The sequence below is a fragment of the Loxodonta africana genome, chromosome 7 (genome assembly GCF_030014295.1).
Source record: "Loxodonta africana isolate mLoxAfr1 chromosome 7, mLoxAfr1.hap2, whole genome shotgun sequence".
Lineage (NCBI taxonomy): Eukaryota > Metazoa > Chordata > Mammalia > Proboscidea > Elephantidae > Loxodonta > Loxodonta africana.
This window is the reverse complement of record NC_087348.1, coordinates 131,155,957-131,170,929: the sequence shown is the minus strand read 5'-3', so window position 1 is coordinate 131,170,929 and position 14,973 is coordinate 131,155,957. Positions and strand designations below refer to the sequence as shown.

Here is a 14,973-nt window from a genome sequence, read left to right as displayed (position 1 = left end):
ACCTGACTTATATGTACGTTGGATCATTCTATTTTGTCCTGTATATCTTTTTATTCTCTTTTCAGTATTTTCCAGTTCATACATTCTGTCTTCTGAAGTATCTAATCTGCTGTTAAACTTATTGACTGAATTCTTAATTTTAACTATTGTCTTTTCATATTCTATTTGTTTCTTCATTGATTATATTTCTTTTGCAGTGTTTTGTTTTTCCTTTGTTATGTTTAATTTTTTTTTTTTTAGTTGCTTTAACATCTTTATTTCTTAAATCCAGTATTTGTTCTCTCTCTCTCTCCCTCTCCCCGCTTTTTGGTCATTAGGCCCTAACTCCTGGTGCGTGTGGTAATTTCTGGTTGAATGCTCAGCATTGTGTATGAAAAGCTATAGAGACTTTGCATAGTGTTGTTTTCCTTTATAGAGAGGATTTAATTTTCTTTTGACAGGTAAATTATGTGCAGATTACCTCGATGGAGTTGAACTGAGTTTCAGGCGTTGTTAAGGTTGATCTCTTTCTGATTTTTCCGCACTACTAGTTTTATAGCCCTTTGGGGGTTTCATCTGAAAGACTAGTTACTAACCCCCCCCCAAAAAAAAAAACAAAAACCCATTGCCATCAAGTTGTTCCACCTCAGCTAACCTATAAGAGAGAGTAAAACTGCCTCATAGGGTTTCCAAGGAGCAGCTGGTGGATTCGAACTGCTGACCTTTTGGTTAGCAGCCATAGCTCTTAACCACTGAGCCACTAGAGTAGTTAGTAAAAAAAAAAAAAAAAAAAAAAAAACTTATAGAGCCCTTTAATCTTAAAAAAAAAAAAAACTTAGAGGGCCCTAAACGCCAGCCCTTGACTCCCCAGGTACAAGAGAGTGTTGATCACTCAGGTCTTTAGCCTATTACAGCTGCTTTTTGCTTGTTTTCATAGTGTCTTATCCCATATGCATGCAGTTCAGGAGCTGGCAAACATCTTGAGGAGAACTAACACAAGTTATTTGGCTTACTTTTCTGTTGTTCACTCTTTTCAGGATCTTAGCCTGTCAAGCCTTGGCTTTCTTGGTAATTCCAAACTCTGAATGTCTCAGGCTGCTGTATTCTACTCTGCATCTATTCCCCTCTGCTGGGTATAGGCAAATGCCAGTTTTTATATGCAAAATAAGTAGATACATAATATACACACAAACATATTCTTGTTTCTACTTTTGTACACAAAAAAGTAGCATACTGAATATATCTTTAGCACCTTGCTGTTTTCAGTTAACAATATACCTTGAAAAATCACTCCAGATTCATATATAGAGATGATTTTTTTTTTTTTTTTACCGTGATATAATCCCCATTTTATTGTTTAGATGTAGTACGAATATTTTAAAATTGCTTTTCCAATGAGTAGTTTGTGATCATACTCTTTACTCCATGATTCTAAGAATTTTGATTATGGAACTTTTATTTGCTTTTCTTTTGAAATAGTTTTCCCAAGGTAAAAAAGGTGACAGTTAATGAACTATTGCCTTTGACTGGAAAGAAGGAAAATCCATAGTCCTTTTGGTAGATCTTGTTTATTAATGTATATTTCACTAATGCTGCTACAATTACATAGCTTTCAAGCTTTGCACTTGGGGAAATACAAATTAAGAGATCATTTGGCTCACAAAATCTTAGATCCGTCAAAGTCAAATAATGCTTGGTTGAGAAAGGGAAGCATTTACAATTTTTATTAGCTTGAATTTAGAGCAGCTTTTCTCACCCACTCCCAATTAGACACCATAACCGTTTTTATCAATATACTATTAATGAGAGAAGGAGTTAATTCTCAAACTTTAACCTTAGTCCTGAAAGAGCTGATACTCTAAGTAAGCCAGACTCCTCAGTACCCTCTTCCCACATGCCAGACCTCAAAAATTTCAAGTCCTAGAGTTTTTAAACCAGATAGCAAAAAACTGGTATATTATTCACCTTTCTGATCTGATCCCACTTTGCGGGGATTATAAGTGAATCACTGGTCCAGAGGCATGTTTGTTTCATAGAAATATTCTAACTCATGGGTTTGCAAACTTTTTCTGTAAAGGCCCAGATAGTAAATGTTTCAGGCTTTGCAGGCCATATAGTCTCTTTCGCACCCACTCAACTCAGCTTTGTAGCATGAAAGCAGTCATATTCAATATGTAAATGAACGAGGGTGGCTGTGTTCCAGTAAAATGCTTATTTTTCTTTTTAAAAAGCAGTGGATTGCATTCGGCCCATAGGCCATAGTTTGCCAACCCCTCTTCTAACTCAGGTAATTTGAATAGAAAAAAATGGGAAATTCTTATCCTTTCTAGAAGAGACTGGAGTAAATTTGATGTTTTCAGAGTTCTTTTTCAACAATTAAAAAAATTTAGACGTTTGTATAATTGTTAGTATACCGCAGTAGAGCCATTGCCTTGACCATAATTCTTCAAATGGATGTTTATTATAAAAAGACGATAAGAAAATTATTAATATTGGGAATTAATTTATTTCATGATTTAGCTTTGTAACCCAAACTTATTTCTCTTATTTTATGGTACAGAAAGAATTTTTATTACAAGAGAAAATAAAGCATTGCTTTTATTTGTAAACTTTATTTGCTTGCTTATTTAGATGAATGGTAAGACCATGAGCGTTGTGGGGCTTACTTTTTATGCAAATCAACCAGATGGGAAAAACGATGATCATAAGCTGACAACCAGGTGGAAAGAAATGCTAGGCTAGCTCTATTAGCCACACTTTAGCAGGCAAATCTAAAATGAGTAGCCCTGGAATTTAGCTGTGGGTTTTTTTTTTTTTTTTTTTTTAACATCTAGTGTTATACACACTTCATCTTTATAGACAAATGGCCACATAGAATTTTGCCTTTGTTTTCTTATCAAGAATTTAAAACCTAACCAAAGAGTCGTTTTTCTTTCCCAGCTCTCTGAAACCCTCCCAAGGCTTAACTGCAGTTACTACTTAAGTTAGTTCTGAGTAAGGCCAAACTAAGAATGGAGAGTAGAAGCTTTTATATGATAGTTAGCTTCCAAATCTCATGACATATAGGTTTTATCTTTCTAAAGTATAAAGAAGCGTCATTCTATGTGGGACATGATAACACCCACTAGTAGGTTGCATTTTGTTGTTTTCTGACACAAAACCTACTTTATAGTAAATGAGAATTGCTTAAAATAAGTACTTTTAAATTCTCATTTTATAATGTTCTGGTTTTGTGCTAGTAATATTTTCTTTAGGAGCCTGGTGGCGCAGTGGTTAAGCACTTGGCTGCTAACTGTAAGGTCAGTGGTTCAAACCCACCAGCTGCTTCGTGGGAGAAATGATGTGGCAGTCTGCTTCTATAAAGATTTACAGCCTTGGAAACGCTATGGGGCGGTTCTGCTGTGTCCTACAGGGTTGCTATGAGTTGGAATCGACTAGATGGCAGTGGATTAGTGGGAATATTTCTTTTGCGGTTCAGTTCACTGGGATAAGAAAAGACAGTCTTATGATCTATACACTTAAAGGTTAAAATATGTCATTCATCTCCAAATATCCATTATTTTCGCTATGCTGTATTTACCAATAATTCAAATTTCAAAAATTCATATCAAAATTCCTATTTTGGGTTAGTAGATACTGTTTTCAACCTTAATTTCCTTAGTTTACTTATCTAAGTCTTACAGATATCTAGAGCAGATGGCCAGTTGTTTACTCAGATCAAAACTTTAAACGGAGAGATTATTTTTAAAAATAAAATAAAGTTACTGCTTCTAGCTTTCTGACTGACTTGACTTACAAAGAATTTTTTTTATTTTTGAGTTGAGTAGATTTTTTTAAAATGGTTAGTTAGACTTTTGCCAAAGTAAGAGTGAGGTATTTGTGCATTTGCATATATGATTTTAGAAACTAGAGATGAGATTCCTTGCTACTATTTTGACTTTCTATAATTATAATAAGTGTAGCTAATCATTTTTGTGGGGATATAAACATATATTTGACAGAACTGGAAGAACAGACTAGAAGAGCTTTAGAGCTGGACCAGGAGCGAAAAAGAGCAAAAGAAGCAGCAGAACGTCTTGAAAAGGAGCGTCAAGCTGCTGAAGAGGCCAAGGCTGCTATAGAAAAACAAGCTGCTGACCAGATGAAGAACCAGGAACAGCTAGTAAGCACCCTTCTAGAGAAAGAAAAATTTAAATGAAAGCATAGACCGAATCTTCTAAAACTAAGTATATTATACCTTCTGGAAAGCAAATCAAAGATAAAAGTAACTTAATAATGAAGTGTTGGGAATGAGCTTTAAAAAAATTTTTTTCCATCTATGTAAAACAGGATGAGCCCTGGTGGTGCAGTGGTTAAAGCTCTCAGCTACTAACCAAAAGATGAGTGGTTCAAACCTACTAGCTGCTCTGCGGGAGAAAGGATGTGGCAGTCTGCTTCCATAAGGATTCACAGCCTTGGAAACTCTATGGGGCAGCTTTACCCTACCCCTAGGGCTGCTATGAGTCGGAATCGACTGTATGGCAGTGGGTTTGTGTTTTGTTTTTGTATATAAAACAAAAATTTTTTTCTTGTAATTTATTTATAAATGGAGGCTATTGTCATTAAAAGATTCAGGTTCACTAAGCATTTGGCCAGGTTCTTCAATAAGCTAATGGGTACATTTTGCTTTAGATAAATCAACAAAAATTCTAGGTGCTATAACTGTAGGCCATAATTGGTTGAGTTTTTTGTTTGTATAGTGGAATTTCATGTAATAAGGAGTAGGGATGACCCTTAGATGATCCTGGACTTAAATGTTGGTTCACATATTTTGGCTGTGTCTCTTTGGATCTTTTTGAGCCTCCATTCCCTCATTTTGAAGAAAGGAATAGTGCCACCTAATAGGATTGTAGTGCCATAGTGGTTAAGAGCTTGGCTGCTAACCAAAGAACGAAATGGTCAGCAGTTTGAATCCACCAGCTGTTCCAAGAAAACTCTATGGGGGCAGTTCTGTTCTGTCCGTATAGGGTCACTGTGAGTTGAAATTGACTCCATGGCAATGGGTTTGGGTTTTTTTTTTTAAATAGGATTGTTGAGGAATCAAATCACATGGATTATTTGACAAAGTGCTCTTTAAACTATAGAGCACTGTCAAAATATTTTTTTCTTAGTAGTCTTTAGCAAATAGTTTATTGATAAAAGTTTAAAAAAAAAAAAAAAAAAACTCCTGAATTAACTCATTTTAAGTTCCCGCTTCTGAAATAGAATTAAGTACTTGTTATTGAGTAATAAATTTTTTTTCACTTTGTCTTATTATTAGCTCATTTGAAGCGCCTACTATAAATAAGGGAGCCCTGGTGGTTAGTGGTTAAGTACTACGGCTGCTAACCGGAAGGTCAACAGTTCAAATCCACCAGCTGCTCCTTGGAAACCCTATGGGACAGTTATGTAAGATTTTAAGGAAATGTTGCCTTTTTTTTAAAATGGAAGACTATCAAAGAAAAGCATATAAAACAGCCTGAGCATGTACATTAAAGTTTTGTTGACATAACATGTCACAGGGATACTGAAAATATATTAAGTTTTTTAATCTTGGTAATTATTTATTTTAGGCAGCAGAACTTGCTGAATTTACTGCCAAGATTGCACTTCTAGAAGAAGCCAAGAAGAAAAAGGAAGAGGAAGCTACTGAGTGGCAACACAAAGTAATTTTTTTTGTTCATTCACTGGGATTTACTGAATACCTGTTTTCTACCAGCAATATGCGAAATATACAGAGATGAATCTAATATACCATGACAATTCAGACAGGGAAACGTGTGTATAAATGTGTATATTGTAGTAAATCTATTGATACAAGCTAAGTACTTTGGAAACACAGAGATGTGATTAATTTCTGATGGAGTGAGGTAGAGTTGGGGAAACCTTTTTAAGTTTGATAATAAATTAGGTTCAGGGGTAGGAAGGATCTGGAGTGGCTAGGTACTGAAGACAGAGGGAACTGAATGGGTATAGGAATTACACTCATTGCGTGTTGAGGACAACCAGTAAATGAGCAAAGCTTAGAGTATATGCTCAGAAATGCTGGGAAATATGGCTGCAATGTTAAATCATAGGAAGTTAAGTTGTAAAAGGTTTTAAATACCCTACTAAAGCCAGGGGGTTAAGTGGGGTGTATTTGTAGGCATTGGGCTCTGAAGGGAAACCCTGGTGGTATAGTGGTTAAGAGCTACGGCTGCTAACCAAAGGTTCAGCAGTTCAAACCCATCGGGTGCTCTTTGGAAACTCTGTGGGGCAGTTCTACTCTGTCCTATAGGGTTGCTATGAGTCGGACTCGACTCGATGGCAACGGGTTTGGTTTTTGGTTTTTTGGGCCCTGAAGATTTCAAAACAGGATTGTAACATAATCAGGTAGAATTTTAAAATATAACTTAGGAAGCAGTGTGAAAGATGGACTGGGATAATGGTTAGGGTTACTTAAGAGATAAAGATCCAAACTAAGGATATAGTAGGAGTCCCTGAGTAGTGCAAATGATTAACTCACTCGGCTGCTAACCAAAAGGTTGGAGGTTCGAGTCCATCCAGACGCATCTCAGAAGAAAGACTAGCAGCCTACTTCCGTAAGGATTACAGCCATTGAAAACCCTATGGAGGACAGTTCTACTCTGATACACATGGGGTCTCTGTGAGTCAGAGTCAACTCAATGGCAGCTGGTTAAAAGATGTGGCAGTGAGAATAAAGAGGAGCAGGAAGTGTTGAGACATATTTTGTGGTAGACTCAAAAGAGCGTGGCAACCAAATGATTGGATGTGAAGTTGAATTAGAGGGATGCAGTGAAGATGATACTGAGATTTCTAATAGAGGTTTCTAAGTAGATGAAACTGCCATTGTTTGAAGAACACAAATGAAAAATCAGGCATTTGTCGGAAGGGTGGGCCATATAAGATAATGAGCATTTAATTCAAACGTTTTTGGCTAAGATGCATCATGGGTAGGTTGTCCAAACCTACACATTTTTACAAGAAAAGTTGTTCTAATAATTACATCAGGACATTATGTAAAACAAGACTTCTCTAGGCAAACCAGGACACTGTGATCACTCAAATCATTGGTGATATTGGATACTTCATGTTGTATCCTATCAGAAGACATTTCATATCTAGTAAACCCACCATTAGTGAGTTTTAATTGATCATTGGGTTAGAATAATGGCAGTCTTTATTTCTCCATTGTCTGGTTATATTTGTTCCTCGTGGATAAAAGTAATCTATTAGCTGTGGCATTCTTTGACATTATGTGAATATCTATTTCCCACCAACATAATAGTTTTAGCAACGATTGATAATCCTTGTCAGAACTAATAGTTTTATTTGGTAGGTAGATAATAAATAGCTGCTTTCAAGTTTACTCTGACTCACGTACAACAGAACAAAATGCTGCCTGGTCTGTGTCATCCTCAAGACGGCCAGCACGTTTGAGTCCTCCATTGGGGTTACTCCATCGCACTAAGTCTCCCTCCTGGTCGCTGGCCCTGCACTTCCCCAGACACGATGTCCTCCTCCACTGATGGTTCCCTCTGATGGCGTGTCCAAAGCAAGCTAGTTGGACAATGTTCTGTTGTGACCCATTGGCTAATTTTTGAAATTATATCACCGGGCCTGTCTTCCTTGACTGTCTTAGTCTGGAAGCTCTGCTGAAATCTGTCTACCATGTGTGACTTTACTGATATTTGAAACACAGGGTGGTATAGCTTCCAGTATCACAGCAGCATGCAAGCCACCACAGTACAATACGCTGACCGACAGGTGGTAGAATTATCAGGATTTGAAAATGTTTTTTTAATTTTGTCACTCCTTCTACTTGTTGGCATCATTCTATAAGAATATAGCTTTCATCATTAGGGCCTATTTTCATTACCCTGAAATACAGTTCCTGTTAGAAGGCAGGTTAAAGGCTTGGTTCTTTCCTTTTAATTACCAATTTTCGGAGAAAGTTGTTCATGAATTTATTTTTAATGTTCAGGCTTTTGCAGCCCAGGAAGACTTGGAAAAGACCAAAGAAGAGTTAAAAACTGTGATGTCTACCCCCCCTCCACCTCCACCACCACCAGTCATTCCTCCAACAGAAAATGAGCACGATGAACATGATGAGAACAATGCTGAGGCTAGTGCCGAATTATCAAATGAAGGGGTAATGAACCATAGAAGTGAGGAAGAACGCGTAACGGAAACACAGAAAAATGAGCGTGTTAAGAAACAACTCCAGGTACTTAAAATTTGTCGTCGTATGCACATTTAAATTTTAGCTTTCGTTTCTCCATCCGTTCAGGCAAACCTATTAAAAAGGGAGGTACGATAGTCGAAAGCCTTTAACACTAACACTGGATGGCCATGTGATCTCTTTGTGAGGGCTTGACCTACAGTCATTTCATCCATTCTTTGAACTCATTATCATTCGCACATGAGCAAATGTTTACCGGTATCTTTTGCCATTGAATCGACTCGGACTCACGGCAACTACATGTGTGTCAGAGTAGAACTGTGTTCTGTAGGGTTTTCAATGGCTGATTCTCAGAAGTAGATTGCCAGGCCTTCCTTCCAAATGTTTATTATCATCAGTGTAATCAGGACTTAACAAGCGAGTTGTTTAATTATAGCTTGCCCCATTTTAAAAGGTAGAAAGTAGTGGTGTGTTTCAAAAAAAAATGAATTTTGTTTTTAAACAGTAAAGCGTACATTGAAGAACAGCGATATTGAATAGACTATCTTTAAGATGTTACATAATCTGAATTACTTGTCCAGATTTGTAATGGCAAAAGGACGGTTTATTAAATTATATAATTAGATCAAAACAGGAAATTTTAATATAGCTAGAGCTTTTCTCCAGTTAATTTTTGAATTGGTGAAATCTTTAAATATTAATAAAGAAAAAAATAAGGTGATAATTATAGTAAATATATTAAGACTTTTGGCAAAAGCTCTCATGGTATTGATTTTAGATCTTACAGTAACATCACTCTGGGACGGTTTCCAGTTGCCACTGAGTTGATTCTGACTCGTGGCGACCCCACGTGTGTCAGAGTAGAGCTGTGCTCTGTAGGGTCTTCAGTGGCAGATTTTTTGGAAGTAGATTGCCAGACCTTTCTTCTGAGGCATCTCTGGGTGGACTTGAACTTCCAACCTTTCGGTTAGCAGCCGAGAGTGTTGCTTTTGTACCACCTGGTTACATGTATAGTGGCTACAGTAAACCTTCTATAAATCACTTCAAGTGTTGGATGAGAAAGTTAATTAAACCAGTGTAGAAGACTGTGCAGACATAGTTGATGATTATAGAAATGAAAGGCTATGGGTATTCCTTCCCAACCACCACCCCTGCCATTGCTAAAAGTAAAACTTACTTTAAAGAAGAGTATTTTACAGTGGAGATTTTAGTATGCCAAAGATTTGGTATATATATACTGTTGTGTCTTTAAATGGTTTTTCTAAGTTTTTAAAATCTAAGAAAAAAAATAATAAGTGTACTTTTTATTTTTTAAATATAGGCATTAAGTTCAGAATTGGCCCAAGCCAGAGATGAAACCAAGAAAACGCAAAATGACGTTCTTCATGCTGAGAACGTTAAAGCAGGCCGTGATAAGTACAAGACTCTGCGACAGATTCGCCAAGGCAATACGAAGCAGCGTATTGATGAGTTTGAAGCAATGTGAGAGCTGTTATTTTGCGTACATGTTCTTCATAAGCTGAACCACCAACAGAGAAAAGCAGGCCTTTGCAGATGTGATGGAATGCATCCCACCTTGCCAAAGCACTTACACCAGTTTGACTGTGGTGGCTAAGAGAGAAATTTAAGGGGAGCTCTTCGGCATAAAGGCAACGCGATGTCATACTTGGGTTGTTTTTATTTTGGGGGCCAGGGAATGGAGAACAGTGTTCCATCATCTTCTTTCATATTTTTCATTTTCCATTTTTTTTTCTGTTGAATATTAACTCTAATTATCATGTCTGACAACTGTGTATGTGTGGTTTGAGCACTTAGAACATTTTTGAAGGGTAATGGTGACTTAACAAGTGTTTAGATAGAGGACTCTCTTTTCCCTTGCCCCTTCCGTATTCTCACTCAGCCACATTTTCTGACTGTGCCTTCTCATATCCTGCCGTGCCCATCATGCGGATCATTGGCATTGTTTAAAACGAGGGTAGGTGGAAGAGTGGGCAGTCTTTGATCATTGCGTAGAAGGTGGCTATGAGTCATGAAAAGGATTAGAACATTTTAATAGTGTAGTATGCAGCTGGTGGTTAATTTTTTTTTAATTCCAATGATATTATTGGAAATTTGATGCTTGCTTACTTTACTACAGTCATCTTTGACAGCTGGGTCATTTGGTCTTTCATCTCCTGCCATCTTTTGATGGTTTTCTTGGCTGATTCATAAAAAGATGTAGACAGCAGGTAGCAGTTCCATAGGAGAAAATTTATTGATAAAAATACTACTGCAAATAACAGTTGTCTCTGAAAGATTTGAATAGTGCTGTTCTTTCACAGATTAATTCAGAAAAACAGTTGCTTTAATAAAAGAAAATAAACATTTGTTGGGAGTTAATGTTAATCATTAAGAAAAACCTGGATCTTTACGGAAGGACAGCATATGAAAACAGTAGTCCCAAGGAGGGGACAGAGTATACTACCTCATTACTACACCTGCGATGACTGGTTGTTCAAACACAATGGAGTGTGTAAGCTATATGTTTTATAGTACATAATAATAATACTTTGTCATGAAGGAATATTTTTGCAATTTCATTTTCCTTCAGAATATCTTAGAGTGCTAAAATTTTTAACTGCCCTTTTGTGTTGAGTTGAATTGTGGAACTCTGATATGTACTAAAATTGTAAACTCTCCTGGTATACTGTCTTCCTGGAGGGGTGTTGCATGTCTGAGGGCGTGTGTGTGAGCGTGTGTGAGAGAGAGAGGATGAAAGAGACGTTGCCCTTGCGGCATATGAAGGATGTCTGTACCTTCATTTCTTGATATAATTATTACATAATCATTTTAGCATATTTGGTTTATAAATCATTGTGCATTTTTTTTTTCAGTCTGTAAGAATACTTAAATTTGGTTTGTTAGTCCTGTTTTAGAATTCTTTAATTTTAGGTTATGTTAATTTCAATTATGTCTGTCTTACTGAAAAAATCTTTCCAGTTAACATGTTCTAATATTTTCTTTATTTTAAAACACCTAGATTTGAAGATAAGGAAAGCCTTGTTTTCTCTGTGTGGTTCAGCTACTTTCCATTTGGTATTATGCATTCAAATTACATTTATCTATTAAAATTGCCATTTTATTAAACATTGTCATGCACAGTAGGTTCAAATTATGTCAAAGTATTTCTTGCGCTTCTTTTTATTTTGCTTACTTTAAAAGGATTAATCTGGGCAGACATTATGAAAAGGAAAGGTTGCGTTTAATATATTTTTTGAACTTCGTAGGACAGAAGATAACCTTGAGTAACTGTTGTGCAGTGGTTGCGCACATGCTTCAAACCCTAGATGGTGACCTTGTGATTTGAGCTTTGAGACGTAACTGTTCACTTTCCCAGAGCACTGAAGCAATTGCCATTAAAGGTGAAAACCTAGGTTTCCATCGGATTTGTATTAACTTCCCTGATTTTGAATTGTGTGCGCCATCATTGCTACCTCAGTTTGATATCAGTGTTGAAAAACTATCAGTTATATTTACTGTTTATAATCTATTTGTAGATTAGAATTAAAATGGATTTAATCCATTTTTAAACCTGTGTGAATTTTTCTAAACCAGAACAACCATTTGTAATATGGGTTTTCATAGTGATTAAACCAATTATAACTTTATCATTAGCAGTGAGAGCACATGTTCATATAGCAATGTAAAAATGTGTTCTTGACCATTTGGTAAATTCCAACAGGCTTTTTACCATTAGCATAATTTTGTGCTGTACAATTAAATTATAATTACATCTATAATTTTGGATAACAGTCATTGGTTAACAATAAAGTGACAAAAGCTCATGCCTTCAAGGTCCACTGTTGTTATTTAACATGGATTTCTTGCAGATTTCCTGAAAATTGTAGTCTTTGTTAGAGCCATGAATCATCACGTCTTAAAAATGAGAAATGGATCGGAAAAATTTCAAGTAATTTCACAGTCTTCATAGACTTAACTCTTTCACTCTGCCATCAGGGCTCCATGGGAGTCCTAGTGATTGCTAATTCTGTGGAAAAATTAAACAGACTGTCTTGACAATAGAAAATAATTTAGGGTTTCCAGTCATTGTTTTTATTGTATAGTTCTTTGCTTCTTTTTCCCGAGGACGTTAAAATTTCATTGTCATTGATTCATCTCACTACCAAAATGCTCATGTTCTTTAAAGAACCTTGTGCTAAGTGCATTTATTTAAATGCATATTTTTATTTTAAAGCAACATTACAGGGTAGTTACCATAAATCTAAAAGTTAATTGCCTTTTTAAAAGCTTTTTATTAATTTTTAAAATGAAGATTCTTAAGTAAACAAGTGATAAATCTATTTTATGAATAATTTAAAAGCCAGATATCATCTCAGTTTATAATAAAGTTTAACTCTCACTTTATTATTTCTTTTCTCAAGGCCAGGTAGGAACCTCTTTATTCCTGTCAGAAAAGGGAATTTTATATAATAATATTTTGTTTTCTTTTCTAATCAGGGTTTTTTCCCCCTCAATGACTAGAGTTACCATTTGCAGTTATCTGAGACTTTATTGGAACTCACTTTGCTTGTCTTTAGAAAAGTGTTTCTGTATTAATGTTGTGTTTAAAAAAATAATTCCCATCACTTTCTGTCCCACTTTTAATCACCTTGTTGATTGGTGATGTTTTTAGAAATGAAAATGGTAAGATAAACTTTTTAAATCCAAAAGCATCCCATTCCATGTATTCAGGGTTAAAAAAATTAGTCTTTTTAAAAGTTAAAACTAAAATATAATTACTGCCGTTAGCATTAATTTACTGAAATGTTTAATAAACCAAAGTTTGACTAATAAGAAAGAAAAACATTCTGTACCTTATTTCTTCATTCTTTTTAACTAGAGAATAATATCATATTCTGATGTGGTCCATCATGTAGAATGACGGTAATCTCTAGTACATTTCAGAAGCTTGCTGAATTCTCCAGATGGTTCGATAACTTCATAAAATAGGAAACCAGTCTGACTCCTTGCCCTACACTGGTAGCTAGAAAAAATTGACTCACAGTAGTGTTCAAAGATTACGTTTCATCATTGGCTTTTCCAATTAAATAATCCTAATTCCCAATTTTTCCTTAATGGACTGACTTCTTAATACCCGTATCTCTTCTAATTTCTCTATGCCCAATCTTTCAAGATTTTTAAAGCTTCCATTTCCCCTTTGAAAAGGTCATGACTCCCTGCTTTGTCTCTCAGGAACTTTGAGCTCCCTTCAGCTCTCTGATACAAGAGCTTTCTGATTTGGGGCTGCATATACTGCTTGAGGAGTTGAAGGATCTGTCATTGTTTCCCACATATTTTTAAGGAAAAGACATGACTGACATAACCCAGGGCACATTCTTTAAATTCAGGTTTATGGTTTGGTTCTGAAGTCCTGAGCTACTAAATGGTTCCAGCTGCTTATTTCATGGCATTTGTATAGTCAGTACTTTTTTATTAAGTGCTTTATGTCCTAGGACTCAGAAGCAAGACTAGAACAACTGTGACCCTTTGTTTTGCTCTATGATAACTATGGAGATAGTTTAAGAAGGACTTGCCAATACTGATGATGGTAATACTAGTTTATCTTAGCTCTTAGATCATTTGCATAAATCTATTGCTATATCAGATTCTTTTAAAATAGCACCACCGTATTAATGATCATGTTATTTGTATGCCCAGATTCCTCCGTGCTTGTATCTATCCAGTTGCTTCCATCTGTGGAATTTCATTTTTTTTATTTTTTATTACCCTGTTGTAATTGTTCTTTGCTTTTATTTAGTGGTTGTCTTTAAAACTTGGATTCACTTCAGTATTTATGCATGTCATTCAGTTTGCTCCCAAAAATAGTGATACTGTTTCTAGCTTTTTATCTTTACTAAGTATATAGCCAAGTGTCCACCTTTTAATGGTATTTGGGGTTATATAGTTTCTGAGATTATTTGACTGTCACTGGAAAAAATCCTTTTGATAAAACCGGGATTTATTATATGAAATTCTTCTTGCGCTATGTTACAGTATATGCCATGATATTCCTTTTAGTTTTTTCAACTTAAATATGATGTTTTATCTTCTAGACCCAGTAATGCATGTCTTAGACTCCTAAGGCTTTACCCATACCTTTTGTTTCAAGTCTAGCTTTCCAATTCTGTATGTTGCTGTTATAGTTATATAATTATTTGCTTGCTTTTAAATATCAGCTGTTTTTGCTAAAAGATAGAGTTGTGTGATAAGGGAAACTACGACAAACACAAGGAAGAGCAATAGCAGGAAAATTACGGACTGATAGGGAATAAGAAAACTCAGTATAGGTTTCTCAGGTATGCTTGTTCTCTGCCAAATTAATTTACATTTGATAGGTCAAATTTTAAACACTGGTCAATATTTAGGAGCCTTGGTGGCCCAGTGGTTAAGAGCTTGGCTGTTAACCAAAATGTCGGCAGTTCAAATCCACCAGCTGCCCCTTGGAAACCCTATGGGGCAGTTGTACCCTGTCCTGTAGGGTCACCGTGAGCTGGAACTGACGCAGCGGCAACAAGTTTGGTCAATATTTAAAGATATCCTAAAAGATAATTATAAAAGTTTTTCTAACCTTTAGTAAGGACTCACACCTAACTGACAAACCAGTCAAATATAGTAATTGGTAATTCTGTATTAAACATGGAGCTCTGGTGGCACAGTGGTTAAGAGCTCGCCTGCTAACCAAAAGGTCGGCAGATCGAATCCACCAGTCTCTCCTTGGCAACCTTATGGGGCAGTTCTCCTCTGTCCTGTAGGGT

At 35.9% G+C, this 14,973-nt stretch overlaps 1 protein-coding gene across 2 annotated transcripts in view; it reads left to right on the top strand.

Annotated features, from left to right (window-relative positions):
• Positions 1-12,412, top strand: part of RDX (radixin) — an 87,069-nt gene extending 74,657 nt beyond the window's left edge. Inside the window, exons 12-15 of one of the 2 annotated variants that reach the window (XM_010595444.3) lie at positions 3,981-4,141; positions 5,571-5,663; positions 7,982-8,224; positions 9,501-12,412. In XM_010595444.3, the coding sequence (XP_010593746.1) occupies positions 3,981-4,141; positions 5,571-5,663; positions 7,982-8,224; positions 9,501-9,665 (662 nt within the window). In that variant the 3' untranslated portion in view covers positions 9,666-12,412. The remainder of the gene's footprint in view (positions 1-3,980; positions 4,142-5,570; positions 5,664-7,981; positions 8,225-9,500) is intronic. The other variant, XM_003415621.3, reaches the window with a different exon arrangement.
• Positions 12,413-14,973: the final 2,561 nt, after the last annotated feature.